At 39.6% G+C, this 24,669-nt stretch overlaps 2 protein-coding genes and 1 long non-coding RNA gene across 4 annotated transcripts in view; 2 read left to right on the forward strand and 1 right to left on the reverse strand.

The window, feature by feature from the left end:
- Nucleotides 1-781: 781 nt before the first annotated feature.
- hmx1 (H6 family homeobox 1) lies at nucleotides 782-4,011 on the forward strand. The gene is made up of 2 exons (XM_007543975.2): nucleotides 782-1,574; nucleotides 3,396-4,011. Exons 1-2 carry the CDS (start codon nucleotides 1,310-1,312, stop codon nucleotides 3,989-3,991), a joined length of 861 nt encoding a protein of 286 aa, XP_007544037.2. The 5' UTR covers nucleotides 782-1,309; the 3' UTR covers nucleotides 3,992-4,011.
- A 1,165-nt stretch (nucleotides 4,012-5,176) lies between these two features.
- hmx4 (H6 family homeobox 4) lies at nucleotides 5,177-6,976 on the forward strand. The gene is made up of 2 exons (XM_007543984.2): nucleotides 5,177-5,496; nucleotides 5,598-6,976. The coding sequence occupies exons 1-2, from the start codon at nucleotides 5,331-5,333 to the stop codon at nucleotides 6,197-6,199; spliced, it is 768 nt and encodes a 255-aa protein (XP_007544046.1). The 5' UTR covers nucleotides 5,177-5,330; the 3' UTR covers nucleotides 6,200-6,976.
- A 1,253-nt stretch (nucleotides 6,977-8,229) lies between these two features.
- LOC103132222 (uncharacterized) overlaps nucleotides 8,230-24,669 on the reverse strand; it is a 37,048-nt gene continuing 20,608 nt past the window's right edge. The window contains exons 2-6 of one of the 2 annotated variants that reach the window (XR_475527.2): nucleotides 13,011-13,087; nucleotides 12,705-12,808; nucleotides 10,607-10,711; nucleotides 9,383-9,420; nucleotides 8,230-9,214 (exon numbers count right to left, since the gene is read on the reverse strand). This is a non-coding gene — a long non-coding RNA (uncharacterized LOC103132222). The remainder of the gene's footprint in view (nucleotides 9,215-9,382; nucleotides 9,421-10,606; nucleotides 10,712-12,704; nucleotides 12,809-13,010; nucleotides 13,088-24,669) is intronic. The other variant, XR_475524.2, reaches the window with a different exon arrangement.

The raw sequence follows: 24,669 nt of genomic DNA on the forward strand, positions 1-24,669 counted from the left end.
GAGACCCACCTTCCAATGCATCACACAAAACCAACGACCTCTGCAACTTTTCGTCAGCATTGAGGAGTTTGTTCTGTTTGATGTTGGTGGGTATGGACAGACAGACAAAGTTACTATTTTATTTTCAGCATTGTCGTGGACATGATGAAACATCAAGGCAGTTTGGTAAAACTACTTTATTTAATCCTTAAATGTTCTCAAAATGCATATCAGCTGGAAATAAAATTTGTTTTGGACAAAAGCATGGATGCATATTTTATGCTGTGCATCAAATAAGAGATATGTTTACTATGGCCTTTATTGAGGAAAATAAATTTTACTTATATCACTGAACAACTTCAGTTGTTGTATCAGCCTTTCTGACCACTCAGGTCTGCAGGACCAAGACTATGCACCATAAATCTGGAATAAACTTGCAGAAAACTGCAAAAAAAAAAAGCAGCTGAAACATTAAGTTCTTATAAATACAAACTAAAAACCCACGTGTTTAGAGTTGCAATAAATTGAAAATTGTGCAACACATTCCATCTGTGTTGATTCTAATGGTGGTACTTGTCAAAAGTACAAGTGTGTGTGTGTGTGTGTGTGTGTGTGTGTGTGTGTGTGTGTTTGTTTTCAGGTCCAATGTACTGTACAAATCAACTTGATTGATTGACTGATTATATCAGCATCTTTAAAAGAGAAAAATTTACTTCAGTAATATTCATCAAAACTGACATAAGAATTTGGTCCAGGTTAGCCATCTCCAAGGTGCAGTTAGTCATGTCCAAAAAAGTCCAAGCACTCCGAACAAGCTTTCTTAGAACTGGAAAAACCTATATTTTCTTTAAATATTAAACGATAGAGAGAAACAGAGTACCTTTATTTTTACTGAAGGGGCAACAGATATTCCCTTTGAATTGCACTTTAACTGACCCAAATCAAGAAACTGCGGCATTTCGGACAGAGAGATTCCTCTGGTCTGCATGGCCTCGAGGGACTGCCCTGCACGTGAACACAAACACACACTCACTAACGCACGAGACACTGTCGTTCTCTCCTTAGAAACCGTCATTCGCCGCCGCGCTCGTCCAATCGCTGGATGTCTCCTCGGCTCATTAATCTCAGAACTAGATTTATCTCCGGGTGATGCCGCTTCCATCTCTGTCTGCTCCTCATCCCGCCCGCACCGAGGAGGAGATCCCCGTCTCGGCCGCGCTGCGAAGGCAGCGACGTCTGAAATGAACGCTTGGACTTTAGATAACGCTCGATTGAAAGAGGATCCGCTCGCTGGCGATCTGCGCAACAGCTCCGTGACATCAAAGAAAGGATGCAAGACAGGCCGACGGACAACGGGGCTCCCGCTCCACCGAGAGGCTCGTCGTTTTTTATAGAGAATCTGCTGAGCAAGGGATGGGAGAAACGGGGGTCGGCATCGGCAGAAGCCGAGGAGAAAAGCGCACACGACACCGACAAGAGTCCCTCGGCTTTGGACCGCTGTAGCGCCACGTCCCGCTGCTCGTACAGAGACTTTCCGATGCAGTGGACCCGTGATGGGACTGTGGTGAACATCGGGGCTTTTGAAACACCACGCAGTGAGTAAAGATAAGATGAAAATGACATTTCAATGAACAAAGCTTTGGTTATTTTTAGTCCGCTGCGGAAAAGGGGAAATCAAAGCGTCCCAAGCTTTTGAATATTAAAATGTACATATTACTTCATTAAATTTACAAGTCGATTCTGTTTGGTTAATACTCGATATTACATTTGAAAATAGAATTGTACATTTGTTTAATTTGTCTTTGCTTAACTGTGCGTAAAAAGCCAATAATTAAATATCGAATATTATAATATTCATCTCTAGGGTTAAACCTTTGCGGACTCTGTTTTTTTTTTTTTTTTTTTCCTCACCGGTTTTGGCTTCAGCAGACTGTAAAAGCTAGAATGCCTCAGATTGCCAAAGTGCTGCTCACTGCACGTTTCATTTCCAAGCGGAATTCCTGTTCAATCTCTGTCATTGCTGCTATTCATTGTAAAAATCATAAAAAAGCATCAGAGGGTTACATGCGTGGATCAGGCACGACAATGTGACGATTTTACGCACATTTAGTGACATTTGTGCCACTGTCACCATCACATCAAAACTGAGCGCCCCTCCCTCTGATGTGCCACTTAATGGCTTTGACATCATCACAAGCTGCTGGTATAATTGTCAAATCGGTTGCTCACAGATATTTAAATGAAAATCTGATTTTAAAAATACTATAAGACTCACATTTGCATTGAGGTGTAAATAACAGCCTACAAAAGTTCACAATCTGGCCAAAATAATTTATGTACTTTTGCTGTTCCGGCCGCTTATCATACCCAACTATTTATAATTTTCCCATCAACATGCCCGAGAGGATGGGAAGATACGACTTGACTTGCTGGTATTTACGCCGCTTCTGAATTTTCTAGTTTTGGTTAATTCTTCGTATTCAGAGATCTTTTGGAGAGCAAATGTGTCAGTTGCCCCCGCCAGGAGGACCTTGGTAGTCTGCCTGGTTTGACACGTGACGATGTCAAACCAAGCATCATCAACTCCACTCAGCTTATTGCCAGGAAATTAATTTTTATTACCCCTATAAAAATGTCTACCAGCAGGAGTCTGATCGAGGAACCCATGTTTCGGATTTCATCGTGGTCAACTGGTAAATACGGGAATCAAAGGGGAAAGGGTGCAAGTTGGCAAACATTTACCTGGGCAGCAGGCTGGGGCCCTTCAGGGGCCCTTTATGTTTTTTTTGTTTTTGTTTTTTTTTGAAGAATATATGTTGACAGACATGATATTTTCTAAATTTCAAAATAAGCACACAACTATATCAGTATGTTGTATTTTAACTCAGATATTTTATGAGAATAACCCATGTACAGCTATTTAGAAATGATTATATCGCCAATATAATTAATGTACGTCAGCGGTACCAAGACAACACTTTAAGAACATGCTAACTTGTTGTACTGTGATGGTGTTTTGTATAAACTAAAACAAATGCTGTAAATATGATTGTAAAAAGCTTTAAGTTATGTGTGCACATTCAACAGTTTATTGTAATTTGCATGTGTAAAATAATTTTGATGCCAAGGATCCAACAATATGTTATCCCCAATGATCCATAACCCTACTGTAGTACGTTTTCAGTAAACAAGTAATTTAAATTACGCAATTGGTCTGTCCTGGGGTATAAAATGAAGCAGGGATGTGTAGATATGACATCGCATGGGCACAAAATTAAATATTATTGCGCTTCTGAAGAAGCTCAATGAGCTACATTAGAAAAAACAATAGAACTCGTAAGAAAGCTGAATATTTGGAATACAGGCTGCCCTGATTTTCTGTCCTCATGAGGAATGTTGTTTTGTCTCATTTCAAGGCCCGACATCAGATGACCCCAGCTGCGCACTATCGACCAGCGACAGGAACTCCCCCGCCGTTTCCGAACCGATAACTGAGAGCAGCGACGAAGCCGACCAAAAGACGGCCGACGGCAGCCTCACGGACGAGAACGAGGACGCGTCAAGTGGGCCGAACGCACGACGCGAGCGGGGCTCAGCGTCCGGGTCGTGCTCCGGTCGGAAGAAGAAGACCCGGACCGTGTTCAGTCGCAGCCAGGTGTTCCAGCTGGAGTCCACGTTTGACCTGAAGCGGTACCTGAGCAGCTCTGAGAGAGCGAGTCTGGCCGCGTCCCTGCACCTGACGGAGACTCAGGTGAAAATCTGGTTTCAGAACCGGAGGAACAAGTGGAAAAGGCAGCTGGCGGCAGATCTGGAGGCCTCGCACATCCCGAACTCAACTCAGCGGGTTTTCAGAGTGCCGATTTTGTATCACGAGAGGCAAACTTCCACTGGAGTTCTTGGTTTCAGCTTGAACGGACTTCCAGTTTCCCCCTCCTGGTCCGTCAACCATCCTCTGTCGCCGTTTGCCCACTCCGTGAATATGTTAAGCTCGCAGATGACCGGCTTGGTGTAGAAACTCAACCTGACTGAGAATAATAATAAATAATAATAATAAAAAACTTCAGATATTCACTCAGTCAATGTAATTGTGCAATAACCCAGCATGCTGCAGAGGAAATGCGGTCTGCACCCAAAGATACGAAACAAAGAATTCATCAATTTTACATCGAGATATTCTAGGTTTCTGTTCCTGAGGTTGTATACGCTACAAATAAATAAGCACGGCCAGACTGACGGCAGCGGGTTGTATGTAATGTTTAAATACACGTATTTTTGAAAAGTTTTATAGACTATTTAAAGTCACAGATTTTTTTTTCCAACTTTGCCACATTTTCACATAATTAGAAAAAAAAAATAAAAATAAATCATGCACTAAAATGTACGTCTTTGTTGTTATCGTGCTCCGATCCTTACCTACATTGTGTTTGAATGTTTCTAACTTTCTTCAAGCCAACTCATAAAGCATGTGGGGTTTTATTTTGGAAACTATTTTTAAAAATGAAGGTAATTAATTTTAAACATCTTGAAGTGTTCCCTTCAAATGTGCTCTTTGTACGTTTTATACACACAGCGCACTAAAAACCACAATTAAACTACACACACACACACACACACACACACACACACACACACAAACTGTATGTGTACATACATAAACTGTGTGTGTGTGTGTGTGTGTGTGTGTGTGTGTGTGTGTGTGTGTGTGTGTGTGTGTGTGTGTGTGTGTGTGTGTGTGAGATTACCTATATTTATTCCGAAATGCCTATAACTGACTATTAAAGAACATCGTAAAGACATATGGTGGTTTGAATGACATTTCAGGGTTCAATTAGTATCGAGTATCAGCTGTGCATTAGAATAGTTAAATATATCTGAAAAGTCCGGTAATTAAATGTGCAGAACGGTGCATGTTTTACAACGTTGACGTTTGAAAATTAAAATACATGATGGAATGCAGTTGGTGTTAAATTAGAAGTATTAAAATCACATTATGTTATCCTCTCCAGGGGCTCTGTAATGACTCCATGAGACACCGCTCCTATGATGAGAACAGTATGAGGTGTTTTTTATTGAAAAAGAACAGCACGACACCCCTCGGCTCTCCCATCTGATTCTGTTCTCTGACTGCCATTGGTCCATTCTGACAGAGTCTCTGAGCCAATCAGCGACGACCAAGCGCTCCGTCTGGTGCGAGTAGTAACAGCGCAAGCAGATCTGAGCTGTGTCTGCTCAGTGGCTGCTGCTATGGTGCGAGGACCGTCCCACCGCCAGCGGAGAGAATAACACCCCGGTTCAGAGTTCAGGGAGAAAGTCTGAGGTGGAGGAAAAATTAAAGTCTCATATAGGAGAATATGAACAAAGCAGAAGCACCATGTCGACCCATCGCCTCTCTGAAATTCACCATTGACAACATCCTGAACCTGAAGACGAGCTGTGACAGCTGTCATTCCTCCGGGCAGCAGGATGAAGCGGTCCCAGAGCAGAGGCCAGACCCGGGCAGCAGGTTGAGCCAAAGCGGTAAGAAGCTTGGAGAATTTACCTTATTTATCATAATTTTTCAATCCGACACACGGAGAAACCAGAAAGGGCTACTTAAGTGAGTTTCACTGAATTTGCAGGGCTTTTGAGCACCGGCAGCGGAACGGTAGAGTCGGTCATCATCAGCTGCGGGAACCAGGGGAAGGCGGCCGACACGCGCTTCGAGAGCGGGGACAGCAGCTGCGACGACAGCGGCTCCATCTCCACCACCGCGACGGCAGCAGCGCTGGTGGCTCCCACGGACCCCCACAGAGGAGGGAGCCCCAACAAAAAGAGCAAAATAGTGACCAAAAAGAAGACGCGCACAATTTTTTCCAAGAGACAGATTTTCCAGTTGGAGTCTACCTTCGACATGAAACGTTACCTGAGCAGCGCAGAGCGCGCGTGCCTGGCCAGCTCTCTACAGCTGACGGAGACGCAGGTGAAAATATGGTTTCAGAACCGCAGGAATAAACTGAAGCGCCAGATCTCCACCGAGATCGACGGACCGGCTAGCGATTTCCCCGACTCTGGGAAACCGGCGTCGGTGGTGAATCTGCCGGCCTTGTATAAAGAGAGCAACCTGCTGGGTAGATGTCTGCTGCCCATGCCCCTTCCGGTGGTGTACCCGGGGAGTAGCACGCCTTACCTCTGCTTCTCTAACGCCAGCAAGTACTTCAGCCTGTACGACGGGGACGTATGACGACATTTTAATGGTTTCCTGTGCGAAAAAGGCTCTTTTTGGTTGTCCTGTTTGCCAAGTGTTTTGGAGCGTTTGAGACATTTAGCGGCCATAACTTTTTATTCTAATTGTCATCATTTTAATGAAGACTGCAACTCTAATGGGAAATAATTAGTTTCCTATTACATACGACTAGGCATATACGGCATTATTTATTTCCAGTTGAAGAAAAGGCCTTTAAAAGAACAGGTGGCATAACTGATAGCCAAGAAGAAGGCCTAAAACAGTATCAGTTACATGTTATTGTTTACCGCATAATAGTATTTCTTTTTTTATTTTATCAACTGCAGCCTAAGCCACCAAAGAAATTATTACTATAGCCTATCTGCATGCGTTTTCTGTCATGATTTTTTTTTATACTAAAGTTATGTATTTAAATGAATGTAGTTAACAATTTATTTAGTTTTACGCATGTGTTTTATTTTTTTCTAAATATCCGTTCTTACTTTATTCCACTTTGCCAAGAAGGCTCATTACACATTTTACTGTTATTAAACAGTTGAAAAATAAGCTTTACAGAATTAATTCAATTTTGTGATATGCAAACATACTGACTGTTTCAGGAATAATATGAAGATGAGAAATGTAAAATACAATGCTGTTTTCATTACCTTTTGCAGTTTTTCATATGATAATCCAATGTGGAAAGTTCAAATAAGCAAACTGAACCTGAGTTGCAAAATTGTACACAAGTAAAATCTTTAATATATAGTTTTATAAATTGACCTGAGGTTGAATCATAATCCAAACCCCCCACGCTGCTTCACCTGTTTTAGTGAGTGTGATAAGTCAAAAATATACCATAAGTACTGCTGAAAGTAGCTAAAAACTATTATGAAAAGTATAAATATTTGTAAATTGTAAGAAATCAATGAGTCTCATATGCACTCATATGCTTCTGGTAAATTTAAAGTGAACTCGGTAAGTTTAGAAGGTAATCACATGGAGACATGAGGTCTGGAACTCATGCCTGTCTACATTTCTGAGTGGTGTGCAACTGCATTACATCTGCATGTATTAATTATGCAATGTGCAATATGTCAGAAGAGGGGCTTGACGATCGTAATTCTTTACCTTGGTTAGACAGTAAATACGGGAAGTTGCTGATCCGTGCAGCGAATGGATGATAGGTGCAGACAAAAGGGTGAGGCTTATCTCATTTTGTTTTGAGGAAGTGCATCTAATTCCAGTCTCGGCAGCAAGTCAGTTTTTATGAAACATACTTAGACCATTGTGTTCACATGATCAGTACAGGTGAAAGTGATCACAAAGGAAAACTGCACTCTCCTGCGAATCTTATTCAGACAAATACAATCCAGTTATTTATAAAGAAATTTTCCAGCACAAGTGAAACATTTAAGATTTAATTATAATAAAAGCTTAATATAATAATAAAAAAATAACATGCAAAAGAGGAAGCAGTTAAAAACACATTTGAAGTAAAAGGATAGATGAGTTAACAAAAAGTGAAGTGCAAGTAGTTGGAAAAATACACAGTGATTTGTGTAAATTTTTCTTTATATTATTATTATTATTATTATTATTATTACAACCCATTTTTTCCTGTGGGTACTCAAATTATTTTCCAAAATAGATAATGCTAGTCTATTACTACTACTACTAATAATAATAATAATAATAATAATAATGGATAGGGATAATGTGTTTCTGCTATGAAGACAGAAATCTAATTAGATATTTATAGATGTATCTGAATCTGGAAGAGTAGTTAAAATAAATATAATCATTTTATTCCATTTTAAAGTGCAAAACCATTTGCTGGAAATTCTTGAGCTCAACACTGCATCACATATTAGGTTTTACAGTTTTTAATTATCAGCCTTGCTGCTTCTTCTGTTTTTTTAAAGTGGTCATTGAGGCATCTTAAATAATTTCTGTTTTCTCCATAATAAATGCTGATTTTTGATGTAGTGATTTGGTGAAAGCATTCATGCATTCAGCAAATCGTGGCACAGAAAACAAGACACAAATTGTTCTTGAAGTAGATTTTATCCTTAACGTGTTTGTTGGATGTTTTTAGTTTAAAAAAGGTTCAAAAAGGCTGAATGCATCAGTATTAAAATCTGAACTTATCATTGTATCACTGATTACATAATTAACCTTCAGTAGCTATGTTAGTTAAAATGAACAGGGTTTTGTCTTAGTTTTTGATCTTTGACGTTCATTTTTTTTGCATTGGATTCAAAGACAGAGTGCAGGCAGGTGTGTTTACCAAACTAAGAGGCCCGTCAGGCTGTCTCATGTTTTCAAGCCTCTAAACTCATCTGTACCCACAATCCTCTGCGTCTGGTTAGGCATTTTGGCAGAGTGGCAACATACAAGTTGTGGCATGATGGCATATTATCAACAATTACCTTACACTTATTGGGGAAGACGACACCATCTTTGAAAGCATCAGTTTTCAAAGGGTGACTAACAGAGAGGGAGACGAATCATTTAAACAACATATGATTTATTTAACTTTGCACATTAACTCAGAGCACTGCTACTTGTAAGAAGCACTAATTGCTTCTACTACTCGGCTCTTTTCGTTTTGTCACTCCACCGTCCCTCTCCCTCTCTCACTGTGCTTCCCCTCTTGCCTACCGCCTTGCCATAGCTCATTATCGTAATCTGTGCACTGAAGCACAACTGTGTTGATTATGTCTGAATGAACGGGGGTCGAGGAGGGAGAGCGCGCCGTGAGGGAGGGAGTGGGAAGAAAGGGAGAGAGCTGCTTGATGAGTGTGTGTTTGTATTGGAAAAACTACGGTCCAGTTTGTATTGCTGCATGGGTCTGTGCCTCACTGTAGCCGGGGGTCCCCGTTGTTTCCTGAGAAGAAAAGGAGGCGGCGAGCAGCTCCAAGTGTGTCGCAGTGTAAACCCTGCCTGGGGGACCTTTTCTGCATGACTTGCTTGGGGGCCCCTTGGTGGGCTCACCCATTTCTTTAGCCTCTCTTGACCTCTCCGTGTCATCTGACAGAGGTCATCGCCCAAGATGACGGGACAGACGATCGTCAGCATGCAAGAGTCAAAGCAGAAAGAAGGCCTACTTTAATGAAGACCTACACTTACAACTGTTTAGTAAAGCACAAAAAAAAACCCAAAAAACAAACAATTTAAGACGCTGTTGTGCCAGCTGACCCGTTCTCTACTTGGATTCCCCCGGGTGTCCCAAAGCCCTGCAGGGAAATCAGAGGCCAAAACTACCTGATGCAGCATATTGTTTGGTAAACAACAAGGCTATTAGTTAGAGGTGGAAACTTGAAATGCAACGCCAGTGTAGGTGTTATACATTATGGGCTGCTAGATGGCCCATTGATCTGCCTATTTAGGATCACCCACCCTTCGTCCCCTTTACCACCAATGCAAATTGGTGGAGGAAATTGAAAGATGCCAGCAGGGATGAAATCCGATAATAGAAAGTGATGCAGAGTGAAATAAAAGTGCAAGGACGAGAGAAGGTGAGGCCAGACTGGAACATGTCCAAAAGTTAATTGCAAGGGAAGCTGTGTGAGAGTGAAAGTGCACAACTTTTAATCAATTAATTTTATAGGGCATAAACTACGTCAAACACAATAGCAGAGTGTTTTACAGATACACTGCTATTATTTAATTGGGATTTTTATAATTAAGCTTTGCATAATTCATTTGAAAAATTGGGTTCCCAAACTGCTTACAAGTACCGATACTCAAGTGCAAGTAGACATAATTACCATTTACGCAACATTCATTCTATGTTGCCCACTAACAATAATCTCTGTTGCATTTTCTGCCTCGGTTTAGATTCAAGTAACGCACTTTAAAAGAAAAAAAAGCCAGTGACTTATAAGTCATTAAAATTTATGGTCATCTAAAGATTTTATCTGAATGAAAAAGTAAATTGTTATCCGAGGTAAAATGTCTAGGACTACGTCTGTTTTATCTCATTACCAGACGTAAAAACCTCTCACCACTGGAAAACTTTGGCCCACGAATGCAGACTGGGTATCAATTAAAGAGCATCATCTCTAACACTCTCCCTCACGTCCTGTCCCCTCAGACACCCTCGTTAGGATAATGTGCCATTAATCTGCTGCTGAAAACACATTATTAGTCCAATCAATAGGTTAGATGGAGGGATAAAGGCAGAGGAAAGAGGAGGAGGAGGACGGGAGGCAGCGGACGGATGCTCCAAGTCTGAAGGGATGCGTTTAAGCAAAGGCGGGGGTATTGACACTTATCCATAACACCCGAGAAAGAGCTCCAGTGTGTGCAGAGAGGAATAATCACTGTGGTTTCATGATGACAGTCAATAAAGATCCATTAGGACCAGAAAGAGTTAGCAGAGGATGTTGACTCTTTCTATTCCCATACTATTATACGCACCTTCATAGCAACAACAAGATGCTATTTGATATTGGGTCATGTTCACGTGCTCTTGGGGTTTGCAGAACAGGGGTTTTCATGTCTCCAGCAGACATGGCCACACATCTAAAACAAGTAAATGTGGACAAGTGAAATATGTTAAACATCTAAATAAAAAAAAACAAAAACAAAAAAACAGACTCGTGTTAGAAAGGCAGGACAACAAGTTAAACACTTCGCACAATCAAAATTGCTGCATTTGAGAAGCTGTTTTTACACAAGTTTTTAGGTTTTCTGAAAAATCCTTTACGGGAAGCTCTCTACCTTGCTCAAAACATTATTTAAAATAAAAATTATGTTTAATTTTTAAACATAATTTAAAAATTTAATTATGTTTAATTTTTAAACATAATTTAAAAATTAAATTATGTTTAATTTAATTAAACATAATTAAATGTTAAACATAATTAAACTGTAGTAACTACAGTAGTAACTATAGTAGTAACTACAGTGGTAACTGTAGTTACTACTGTAGCAACTGTAGTAACTACAGTTACTACAAGTAACTGTAGTAACAGTTACTTGTTACTACAATCCTCTGGTCGGATGAAACCAAAATCAAAGTGTCTTGCCAAATGACCATTATTGGATTTGGAGGAAAATGGATGAAACTTCCATTTCGGAAAACTACGTCCAGTCTGTGAAATATGGAAGTGGTAGCATTATGTTGTGGGGGTAAATACTGATGTACATCTCAAGACTTCAGCCATGACGTTAAAACTCAAGTACAAACCCTCGGGAAGTTAAAAGTAACTTGAACTATTTTGAGAAGCTTGTAAAAATATGCCCCAAACACTTCAATATAAGTGTAAAACATTTTTTGAAATTTTAACCAAACATTTCTGAACCTTGTCATCATATTTAAAAATTAAACATTTTCCAAGGTACTCTGTAAATTACAACATTGTCAGTGTGACGTGGTACAGTGATTAAATGGGATAATCTCCCATTTCTGAATGAATCAAAAGGGAAATGTTTTTTTGTTTTTTTTTAACAAGCAGGAAGTATGTTTGTAATGACACAGTATCTTAACATTGAGAGGATTTTAGAAATATCTTAAGTTCATTTTTTGCTCTAATACTACGCAAAGTTATTCAAAACAAAGTTAAGCTGGAGAGACATAAGTCTGGTCATAATTATGAAGCTGCAGCTGACGAGCAGATTTCTGAAAACCAGCGATTGGACACGGAAACAACTGGAGGAAAATGATGCACATGTGGAAAACCTGTCAGAGATGAGGTCTGTTGTTTACATACTGGCCTGATTTCATTCCTCACTTTATCTCATTACATGAGATAAAAAGAGTTTGTACAACTCTGACTTCAAATTTAAATATAATGTCCCAAATGTATTTGGGACGTAAGAACAACTTCAGTCCCAGCCTCTGGCTCTACTGAATTGTTTAATAAATCTGTAGAATTTAGTGAAAAGTGATTGAAATTGAAACAATTTCAATCACTTTATTTATTTAAATAAATATTTATTTCTATTTGAAAAAATAAATAAATTAAAATCGGGCTACTTCTCTGGCTAGCTAATCGATGACTGACTGGTACATACTTCATAAGAATAGAGACATTTGTTGTGTGTCCCAGGGATGGAAAAAAAAAACCCTACTTAACTCTGTTCTTGTCATGATTTGGAAGTTCTGTTCTTATTCTCCACACTTAATTTAGATGCCACCATTTTTATGTGGCATCTGACAGCGTTTGTGTCGTGTGTTGAAAACTGGAATTGGACATGGCTTACAAATTAGATACACAGAAATTACACTTTCTAAAACTATTGGTGCATTTCCGACAAACAAATCTGAAGTTTTGAAATGTATATTAATTGTAGGAACTCCAGCGCCCCCTGGTTGTTTGATGGCTATTAGAAGAGGTTTTGTTTAGTTATGCCTCAGTTTTGCTTTGCTTTCTCCAATGACTATCTTCACAAAGTCAGGAAGTCAGAAACAGAAAGGTTTGTGGACACCTTGGTGGTTTTGTACCACAAGACGCAGTCATCCACGTATAAGCAGAGCAGAACATGTAGCGTGTGTTCTGCAGAGTTGACCTACAAGCGTCTATGGCACCGCAACACACAGAGGCTCCCAGGAGACCAAGACGACACCGGTGTGCTGCCATAATCAGCCTCTTCTGATGGTGCTGCATAAAAGGCTCCCTGAAGATTAAACACAAACATCGTCAGAGGTCAGGTGCGCAGAGCAGAAGAAAACTAGATTATACGATCTATTAGAAACTTAAGAGCTGATTGTACAAATCCTGTTGGAATCACAAAATTGGATCAAATATAAATTGCTTTCCTCACTGGGCATGCACTGAGGTTATATATAAATCCATCAAATTTAAGACTATTAACTTACTTTCTTTTGGTTACTCGACGACTTCTGAAGGTAGTGGTAGTTTTGAGGGGGGCAAGAGTAAAGGGGGGCATCTTTATCTGTGGAGAAATAAATTGGCAAACAGTTTTGAAAAACATGAATCGTTGTTCTTCCAGTTCACAACCATGCATTACTTTGTGAGGGTTCATCCCAGCAAAATACGCTACAAACGTAGTTCTGGTCACAGTACAGAGATTTGAATAAGGACGATGAAACGATGAATTTCTAGCAGGAGCATGCATACAAAATGGTGTGTTTTACTACTTTTTCCCATTTTGGTGCAGCTGACTAAGAAGGTAACATTCAGAACGTCTCCAAAGTTTTTTTTTTGTTTTTTTTTTGTGAAAACTTGAACAACATTATTTTCTTTGTCGCAGCGCTCTGTTTCACAGCAGACATCCGAATTCACAATTACTTTTGCGATGTCCCCGATACCTCTTCACAAAAACACACGCAACAGACACACTTCCTAGTAGTAAAGAGTGCCTCTCTCGAGGCCTGTGCTCCCCCCTGGCCGGTTCGAGGGAGGCTCTAAGTGCTCAGTAATAGCCAGCAATCAGGCACAGAATGGACAGAAACCAATGTCTCGCCCTCAGGAAAGAAATATAAATAAATAAGATGAATAAATAAAAGCCTTGTGTCCTCACAACCGCACATTGCATTCAGCATGTGTTTTATAATGAATATAGATTGGAGGTTGAAATATTTATGGTGCAGGGATGGCGGGATGAAGGTGGGTTGTTGGGGGTTGTGGGCGGTTGGGGGTTAATGGTGTGAAATCTCATCCCAAGTCCAGACAAAGGCACCCCTTAAAAGATTCAATTATTATTGTTATTGTTATCTAAAAAAAAAAAGTCATTAATACTTGCAAAAGTATTAAGGACTCTTGAATATTTTCACATTTTGTCATGCTTCAACTACAAATGTTAATGTATTTTGTTGAGTTTTTTTGTAATAGACCATTAATGTAGTATTTAATTATCAGGTGGAAAGAAAAAGTATACATGGCTTTACAAAATAATAAAAATAATAATAATTTTAAAAAATCTGAAAAGTGTGGCGTGCATCTGTTCAGTCCATATAAGCCTTCATGCCAATCTTAACTGCTGTACCAGTCCAATTAAAACATTGTCTACCCACTATTATTTTGTGTACAAAAAACATTAATCATGCAAAATCTGTGGTCTGTGTTGGTGTTTCTGTCTAAGCGACATTTCTTGCTTTTTCACCTCGGTAAATAGTTCACAGAATGATTGCGATAGTTCTCAGCTTGTTAGCTAAAGTCGGTTTCTGTCAATATTGCCAGAGCTTTCATAGTTTGAAGTGCAAGTCAGGTTTTCTTATTGCTTCGTCAGACCTCTGGCTGTTCTGCTGTGGTTCCCCATGAGCCACTCGACTTGGTCGTAGTGGCTTTGGAAGCGGCTTCAGACCAAACATCTCTGAAAGTTATAAATTATAGCTGTAGCTTCCTGTGATCTGCACACAGGACTAAAAGGAAAGTTTTAAGTATGAAAATTTAAATGATTAATCGAGCGTTTGTGAAGGAAACATAACTAGCTCGGACTTCTTGCCGTTTGCTATACTGGAGCCAAGTGGAGCGTGTGAGAGGGGAAGTGTGAGAATGGTTCTCAGAGACATGCTCCTCCTGTGTTGTGAAAACAAATATAGATGGCCAGATGGGATGAGAGCCGACTGCCAGGACGACCTGAAAACATTTAAAACAACAAAAAAAACGGAGACCTGAAGGAGCTCATTACGTCTGAAAACTCTGATCCAATCTGAAATATTGTCAATTCAATTCAAGCATACAGGCAGACTCAGAGTCATTTACGTAGTAATAATTCCAAAACAATGCAATCAACTTATCAAGTTAACTATGCTAATGGATGTAATAGTTTCTCTCTAAGGAAACCCAGTCTGTTGTATCAAGTCACTGACTTTTTAACAATCCTTCCGCCTCAATGAGCATGTGGCAACAGTGAAAGTTGCTAACTTTATTATTTATTGTACATTATAATTATTATTATTAGCAGGTGGAAGGATATTCCCTGAAAAAAAAAGGACAAAGCCAGATACTGTTACCTCAAGACCATTTGTCATGTCAGTCCATAAGCTTGCCGAAATATTTGTTCGTCAAATAAAGTGGTAGATTTTTTTTCAGTGGGTTCATTGATTTTGTGCGACTCATAATGATGACATAACATCTCATCACAGTAATTAGACCACCTGCTATGTGATTGTTTAATATCACTTTGCTTTTTACTTGATGCAAGAACACCTGAACGCATCATCAGACTTTAGAGAGGCCAGTCTGATGAGAATTACTGCAATTTAGAGACAAGCCATCGAGACCAAACAACACAGCCCACATTAACCAATGGTTTCATTCCTGATTTCAATATTAATCTAAGCATCACACCTTAATACTGCTGCACTGTATCAACTATTCCCATAACAGCAACACTAAAGCATTTTGGAAGAAAAGCATGTCCAATTTATATCCAGTTATTTAAACTTGCTATTGATTGTCGTACTGAATGATTGATCTTTAAGAAAAGAAGACATTGACTTTTTAACAACATATTCCATTTAACAAACAGGGACCTCAGTAGGCTGTCGGCCAACCATATCCAATCACAGGAGCCTGGCAACTGCAACCCACACTGGCCACCAGCTTGGGCACACACTGCTGCGAGAGAGCATCCTGTTCTTCAAGTAGCATTTGTCACAAATCAGATAAAGTAGCTTCGTCTGGTCACTCTGACACAAACTAGAGGTCAAAGCCCCTGTTTGTGTTAAACGGGGTTGAGGTCATGAGTGCAGTCCATCTGATGGACCCCGCTGTGTAAGACCCGTTGTTGCTGTTGTTGGATCAATCATCCAGACCGCTCAGGTCTGGTTCTGGTCTGCATTCCTAGAACCAAAACCAAACATGAAGAAACTTATATGCACCACAAATCTGGAACAAACTTCCAGAAAACTGCAAAACATCTGAAACATTGAAAAACCCACCTGTTTGGAGTTGTCTTTGGTTAAATCTTGATTAATGATAACTGGAACATCGATTAATGTCCTTGACATACATTTAGTTATGATTTTTCTAGATGATTTTGACGACAGCATTTGAATGTTATTTTTGTTTCTTTTTATTGTTTTTATCATGTAAAGCACTTTGAACAGCCTTGTTGCTAAAATGTGCTAAAGAAATAAACCTGACTTGCTATATAACAAGCTATGTTTTTCCAAAGCCATCACTTCTTTCACCAGAAGCTGTTTGGAAATAGCAGAAAAGATCTTTTAAGATCAACACGGAACCATAAAAAGCCCTGTGTGGTTTTGCATAGTCACAAGCCACATAGGGCTGCTTGACCAACAAGTGCATTTTCCTGGCAAATGTAGCTCCATTTAAGGGTAAATATATTTATTGCTAAGAAGCTTCAGCCTTTGTCATTAAATTGGACTGAAACAGTCCAATTTAATTTGGACTGGTTTAGTCCAAATTAAATTCAAATCAACACATTCAGGTCCAATTACACACAGTTGTATTCAATCCAAATGACAATACCATGCAGACTCATTAAGTCGATTATTTATTGCCACTTAGTAAAAGTAACCCGTCTACAGAATCCGAGCCGATTGCACTGCGTTGCAGACGTTGCAGCAATCCCTCATCCTGAGAAAGAAATATGAGAGTGGAGAGGTGATAATGAGCAGATGATATATCACCGTGTTAACCAGAAAATGTCTAAAAAAAAAAATAAATAAATAAAAAAAAAACATTTGTACGGTTCTTGGCAGTAAATGTATTTATTCACTCATAAAGGCAACACTCAGAATGAGACAGCATGAAGACCAGAAGTCCATTCTGCGCTCCAGTTTAGGCATCTGATTTGAACAGAGCAGACAAGCGAGAGCAGCCTGCCCTAGAGTCATGTAAAATGCAAAGGCATATACTACTCTATTAAAACCTCCTGATAGCACAGACTGGCAATGCACACATACTCAGACTTTCACATGCACTCAAATTTTTGTACACACAATTGAAAACTCTCATGATTAAAACGAGCATGTCGGATAGCGTCACTGTGCAATTCTTGATTATGAATACGTTTTCAATACACGCATCCAAATGTCAACTTCTTAGTAGAAACTAGAAGCATCGAAGCCTTTTGTTATTTCGTGTGAGTTGGGTAATCAGATCTGGGGATTTGTTTAAACCGTTTCCTCAACCGTCGCAGACCTGACCCAGATTCATAGCTGCAGTTTGTTAACCATCTTCCTGGCACCTCCTGGTCCCAACTTGTCATCTGGTATCCTTTCCACAACACTTCTGAGTGCACTCCTAAGTGTACTTAACTCTAGCAAGACCACATGTTCTTGTTACATTATTAAACCCTCCCAACAGGCTATCAAGTTTTTATTCTGCCTCCTGCTTCAAGTTGGCTTTTTATAAAAGGTTCCCCCAGCTCTCACCGAATCCCCCTCATAACCATAGCTGACTTTTTACATCACTTGCATTCAGAGTTGCACCACAGCATTATATTTACACTGGAAACCAGAAGATTATATACCAGTACATCAAATAAAAATAAACATACAGGGTTTGTTTTTCTTTCTCATTCTCTGAAAACTTCTCGTTTTGGGTCAGTAAGAATTGTCTAAATTATTTCTACTTGCTAAATGCCACAATAATAACAGAAAGAATATGCCAGAGATTTATGTGTTGATGTCATCAGTATTTGGTACTTTTAAACTTTATGACTTGGTTCAAACCTTTTAGGTGTCCATCCACAAGCGTATCACAGTAGTTTGCTGGAGTTCTGGCCCATTCCTCCTTACAGACCTGGTGAGTCAGGGCTGTAGGTGGCCTCACTTGCACACACCTTTCCAGATCTGCCCACGACGTCTCAATAGGACTCAGATCAAGGCCTTGTGGTGGCCATGCAAAAACATTGACTTTATTGTCTTGAAATCACTTTATAACCTCTTTGGATCATTGTTCTTTTGGAAGACCAACCTGTGTCCAAGTTTTAACTTCCTGGCTGGCGTGTTTAGATTTTGCTTCAATATTTCCATGACGTTCTTTGCTCATGATGTCATCTGTTTTATCACCTGTACCAGTTCCACCGACAGCAAAACAGCCCCACAACATGATGCTGCCACCACCACTTCACCACTTCATAGCTGGGTCGGTGTTTCCAGGCTTAGAAGCGTTCCTCCAAATGCAACAGTGATCATTATGGCCAAACTGTTCCACTTTAGTTTCATCAGACCACAGGGTTTGTCTCCAAAAGTTACAGTGTTTGTCCCTGTGTGTTTGAAAACTACAATCATGTTCTTTTTATTTTCTTGTGGAGTAATGGCTTCTTCCTCACTGAATGGTCTTTCAGCCCATGTCGATACAGGATGCATTTTAATGTGGATAATGATTCTGCCTTGCTAGTTTTAGGCAGCAACTTCACAAGTTCTTTGGCTTTTGTTCTGGGGTTGATCTGCCTCTTTTGGACAAAAACCTGTTGATATCTGGGATGCAGAACCCATCCTTGAGTGGGATGATGCTCAGACATTTCCATCATGGTTATACTTGTGTATAATTGTTTGAACAAAAGAACGCAGCACCTTCACGCATCTAGAAATGGTTTCCAAGGATGAACCAGACCTGGAGCTGCTCCACAGTTTTTGTTCCCAATGTCTTGACTAATTTCTTTCGACTTTCCCATTGTGCCAAACAAGAAAGCAAGGTGAGGCTCACAGTGCTGCAAGACAGAACAAAGCAAAGTGGATATCTGCTCATCTCCTGTCTGTCTGTGTAATTTGCTTCCAGTGTGGTAATGAGCATGCTGCTTCCATCTTCCTGGTGATCCAGAGGTTAAAAATTGTTATTTCTCTTTGTGAGCATGTCAGAGCACCAACATCTCTAGATGTGTGCAAACGACAAAACAAAACACTTGAAGCAGATCTCAGGTAACAGCTTGAATGGTCAACGGTTTCTCCCCGAGTTCTCCTGAGATCTCAGCGCAACTATTTTTGGACTCTGCTCAACCAGACTCCTCTTTGCTGTTGCATTTTGTTGTCTTTCTCTCTCGCTTGCTTCTCTAAAATGTTCGCTCACCCCGAGCCACTTGTTTATCAGTCTAATGTTTGTTCCTGTCAGGGACAATATGTTCCAACTCCGAAGCAGTCCACTCAGTTATTCTTCATCTGGCCCTTGGGCTGTTCTCAGTCAGCCCATGTCCTAAAAACACCTCCCTCTCTGACCAATGGAGGGTTTTAACTATTAATGGCTGTTAAAGGTAGACGCCGTACGACCAAAGGAGACAACCAACAATAAATCTACAGTGGAAAAATATTTTATAAATGCTGAATGCAAACAGAAATAATTTTAGGAATGTTTATAAAGTCAAGAAAAATGTTAATACTCTGCAAAAAGTTACTAAACCAGTTCATGATAAGTAAAGATTAATTCTGTAATGACATAAATAATTATAGCACATTGCAAAAAGTAGTCAAAGTTATATTTTTCAAGTAACAACCAATAACTTCTTTATCACTTGGGATTTCAAGTGATAAAGTAAGATATACAATTTGTATCGTGTCCCCTTTATTCCAGTAACGCTAAATAAAACCTAGTTTAATTACCTTCAGAAGCCACCCAATTAGGAAATATTAACATGAAAATGTTTATTTTACACTGCTTGTCTGAAAGAATATCAATAAAAATATACAGCAAACCAAGTGCTTGAACACAATATATTTTTCATTCAGGGCTGAAGTGGCAAATAATAGTTGCTCTATTTGCACTGCACAGAACTTTGCAGAGTTTATCTTAGAAATGACAAAATTATGATGGAAACTGAGCAAACAGGCAAAACAACTAATACAATGAAAAAACATGCACAAATTACAGCAGGAGAAAAAATAAAAAACTGTCTGGATTTGACGCGGAGAAGTCCCTGAGACGTCCTGCTTCTTCTGGACGACTAAAAGCCTTGAAACACTTCTTGACTCGATGTTGCTGAGGTGTGTGGAGACGATAAATAAGTGAATAGGAAACATTTCAAGGCTAGAAATGCTCTTATTGCAGTGGTTTCCCTGTATGCCCTTTGGCAAAGCAACAGATGAACATGTGTCCACTCTATGGAGCGTGTGTGTGTTTGAATCATACGCTTGATGCACGATTGGTGAGATAAAAACACAAAAATATCTGTTTTTCACCATCATTCCACAAAGAAGATTTATCTTCTTTTTTTTTCCAGTTCCAAGTCACGTAACGTCTACCACGTTCTGGGCTGATTACGACTTCATCTCCATCTCCCTGTCCTGTACAACACGTCTTTGAGATTTATTGCAATAATTTCATAAGAAACACATAATCCAGTTTGTGTCTCCATGCAGTGAAAAATTGTACGTCTGCTGCCTGATTTATGATGCTGTATCGGTAATCAATATGGCTCTTTTAAGTCCTTTGGATTCAGTGATTGATACTTGGACTGGTCAGCATATGGGCCGGGAACCCGAGCTGTACGTCTGACCGTTCCCATATGGGTAACATTATATGCAGTGCAGTCAGTGCATTTATTGTTTGTGCTCAACTGAATTAGCTGGAAATAAAAAAGAAGAAAGCTGGAAATAAAACGTAGCATTTAAAGTTAGTGGTCACTAATAAAGCTTTATGTCATGGAACTTTTGCCCGCATCCATTGCTGCATTCGAGAAAGTACCACACAGTTTACTTTTGGGGGAGTTCTTGTCTCTCTTTCATGTTAGAGTTGATTTGACAGCAGGGTTAGATGGAGATAAGACGGTACAGAGGCCTCTTTTTGGTCATCTGTCAGCGGACAGAGACAAGAAGCCCTCTGACTGACATACTGGTGAGGGGCGGGAGAAAGGCCAGCGACTTTGATTGAGCTTTGATTAAATGTTGTTAACAATCCAGAGAACTGGTTGGGCCTTTTTGCAAACTTGGCTGGCACATGAGCAAAGTGACCACAAACAAAAGCTACAAAGAACTCCTCAATTGAGCTTCAGGGACACGAAGATCGCTCAACTGGCAGGAAAGCTGCTGCTGAAATAAACTGTCATGCTTTGCTGTCAATAGTATCTTTTGACAAAGAGTCAAGAATGCAGGTTATGTTTTTTTTTTTTTAAAGCTTTTTTATGGAAAAGTTACATAAAACAAACATTTCCCTTTAGGTCCCCCCCAAAAAAGAAACAAAACACTGCGCTTGAATTCACCTCAAATGGTTGCCGTAAACTTTTTCACTCGGTTTTATACAAAAATTAAGTTGCAATTTCAGCCATCAACCTATCTGTGTTAACAGCTTGTGTGGCTGCTCCAAATTATTGCGGAGGAATGTTTCATCCGAGGCGATGAAAGACAACAACTGCACTCATCTTATCAGCTCCTGGTGATCAGGTCAGATACTCAAATCCCTGCAGGATAAAAGCCACCCAGAGAAGGAGCAGATAAACACTGTGCTTGTTTCACAATATAAATGTTCACTTAAAGCACAATTTTCATGTATTTAAGTTGAAAATTGTTCTTAATTCTTTTCTGCCTTCTGGTTACAGAAAAAAAAAAAAAGAATCAGTCACAGTATTCCTTTAACAGGATTGGAATATCATAAAGCAATTCCATTTATTTTATTAATTTAATTGAAAAAGTGACACAATCAGAGATTGTATATTTTCTCTAAAATTTAATTAGGGCTAACCGTCGAGGAAAATCTGTGAACATTTATTGTTGCAAAAGACCAATACATATACATGTTTGCAGTCCTATAAGTTCAAATTTCACCCAAGCTCTTGAATATGACTTATTTCATTATTCTCTCAAGACTATCATGCTTATTGCTTTTGCAACTTTTCCTTCCTCTCATTTTTTCATGAATTTGCTTGGATACAAAACTCTTTGAACGGCCAGCTTGTTTAGCCGTCTTTTTTATGGTTTACCCTCCTTGTGTCTGTGACTTTCTACCAGACATCTGACAAGTCGGCAGTCTTACCCGTAATTGTGGAGAGAGAAAAGTGTCTATTAAAAATGTGATTTTAATGGTCTTACGTTGTTGCAGTTTCATTAGCTGTACGTTATAAAAGACAGAAATATTTAAAATGTATCACTGAATATGTAGAGTTTCACATTTTGAGTTGAATAGCTTAAAATAAATTTTTCAGTTATATTCTAATTTGTTGACATGCACCTGTAGATCAAGGACTTGCTGCAACTGAAAAACTGACAAAATCAAAATATTTCAAGCTGATACTAAAAGCTTGAAATATCAAGCTTTCAACTGCTTCATTGTTGTTGTTGTAACAGACATGGGATAAGTGGAAAAAATCCAGCCCCCCAAAAAAATGGAGTAACATGGAGAGCCTACGGAAGAAACACTTGCACAATGTGGGGGCTCGCACTAACCTTGTTGAGCTGAGAGTTTTTGAGTTTGGGATATTCAGATGCTCTTCACATCCAGAAAAGTTCATATTCAGATCCCTTCATGCATCTCTTTAGCTCTCTACACAGATTCTCTATATCATATTCAAGTCGAGCCTTTGACTGGACCGCTCCAAAACACTTTTCCAGTCACAAAAAAAAAAAAAAAAAACATGCTCGTAAAATTAAAAGATTGTTTTGACCCTAAATCTCCCAAGTGTATGAATATTTTTTAGTTGGATTTTATAATTATTCGACAAATGAGATTACCCGTTACTTTCAATGTTGTTCAAAAGAGAGTTGGACGCTGAAAGGACTGGGAACAACTGTAGCATAGGATTAAGTTTTATTGTGCGACACTGACAGAGTTTTACAACCTTGTGCCGATGATGATGGAGAAGAAAAGGAGATTCATAACAACAAACAACTTGGGGTTCGTAGCTAAGCACTGCTGTCATTGAAAACCTCAATACCGTTTATGCCACACATTTGTACGATTCTCAACGTAAACACTGAAATGCATTGTACTGAGGTGTAGCGTCCTGATACATGGAGAAAAACTGCATCGTCCAACATTTTTCACAGACATTCTCACTACTGGATGAGTTATTGATTCTGTGGGTCTATAAATGCAACAAAAAGGCTTTTGAACACAATCAAGCACGAACACAGGGATATCAGATCTTACAGTCTTTTATTCTGTGCTCAGCGCTGCACTGATTGCAACAGATTTCAGATGAGATTCAGCACTTTGAAACTGAATCTATGACCTGAGGGTTGAGAAGAAGGTAAAGAGAAATAGAGAGTGTGAGGGTGACAATACTCATAGTATGCAATGAAAATCAAGTAAACAATATAAAATGATATAAAAAAAATACAAAAGGAGACTTTACTTGGTATTATTCTGGGTGTTAGTGTGCACTTTCCATCCACACGACAACCAGATTCCTAATAAACAACCCTGACACATTCACAACAGCTCGTGTTTTCCAAGAAAGATGTATTCATAACTTGCCGCTCATAATCCAATCTGTGACTGATTTAGCTGTCTACTGCCCAGGAGCCAGCCAGGCGCTACGGGATACTCCATCCAACACTCTGCTTTCCCTACTCCAGGACACTGAGACACCGGGATACCCCCGCGGGGCCCGGGCCAAGCCGGCGCAGGGCTGATCACCTTAGTCTAAAGTGACGTGACTGCAGCACGCGGAGACGCACACACTTTGGGTTGTGTGCATGCCGAGGACTTTCAGAGGCAATGCTGCATTAAGTAAGGATGTGTGCTTTGGCATGTGGTGTAGAGTGTCGTCCCTGAAGGGGCTTGAGAGGTGTGCGTGTGTTTGATCTGCCGTACGTATTTAAGTCTCTGAGGCCGTGTGAGATTGAGTGTTGTATTTTTTGGCATGTTCACTTAAATGTAAAAGAGACAAAGAGAAAAAAAAAGAAAAAAAAAAAGAGTCCGAGAGAAATTATTCACTGCATCGTAACGCCGCATTGGAACAGGCTGAAAGACGTCTATAATCACACAAAATACACAAAAGGGAAATACTCGCTGGCATTAATCCTCAGGCAGTGGATTGGAATAGCCTTTTCCTCAATGTCTGGACAATAATCATCACTGTGATTTTCACCACCGTCTTTCAAATGTTCCTGGCCATTGCCTTTGGCTCTTTTTCATATGACATACAAATACTCCCTTTGTTGCTGGACTTATGAAAAATAAATTACAGTCTAAAAACATACTGAGTGATTAACACTACTCGTGAGTAAGAACTTCAAGGCTAACAAAGTAGAAACATCCCAAAAATAACTTAAAACTCAAGGATCCGGCGCCCTGCAAAAGTAATGACACACATTTGTATCGTAAAAAACCTCTTCAATGTATTTCACTAGGACCCAAGTCTGGATTCAAACCCGAGATACATATGTGGGAAGGCTCACAACTGCAAGACTATACAGCCCCTTCACAGGTCACCTAATTACATGCACAGATTAGTAATTAGAGTCCATCTGTGTGTGGTTTAGTGTCCATATAAATCCAGCTGTTCTGTGAAGGCTTCAGATGTTTGTTAGAAAACATCAGGGATCAAAATGCATCACGAAGACCAAGGAGAACAGAGAAATGTTTACAGAGAGAATGAATGAATAGTAGTAGTAAGTAAGCAATGTCTCCAATACTAAGCAACCACTGCTCATTCCGTCACCTGAAAAC

Source organism: Poecilia formosa, unplaced genomic scaffold, assembly GCF_000485575.1.
Source record: "Poecilia formosa unplaced genomic scaffold, Poecilia_formosa-5.1.2 Scaffold11, whole genome shotgun sequence".
Classification (NCBI taxonomy): domain Eukaryota; kingdom Metazoa; phylum Chordata; class Actinopteri; order Cyprinodontiformes; family Poeciliidae; genus Poecilia; species Poecilia formosa.

Excerpts from the sequence above, each read along its gene's own strand:
- hmx4 (XM_007543984.2), top strand. The coding sequence starts at position 5,331 with ATGAACAAAGCAGAAGCACCATGTCGACCCATCGCCTCTCTGAAATTC. Across the intron at positions 5,497-5,597 it reads CAGCAGGTTGAGCCAAAGCG|GGCTTTTGAGCACCGGCAGC; the intron begins GTAAGAAGCTTG and ends CTGAATTTGCAG.
- hmx1 (XM_007543975.2), top strand. The coding sequence starts at position 1,310 with ATGCAAGACAGGCCGACGGACAACGGGGCTCCCGCTCCACCGAGAGGC. Across the intron at positions 1,575-3,395 it reads GGCTTTTGAAACACCACGCA|GCCCGACATCAGATGACCCC; the intron begins GTGAGTAAAGAT and ends TCTCATTTCAAG.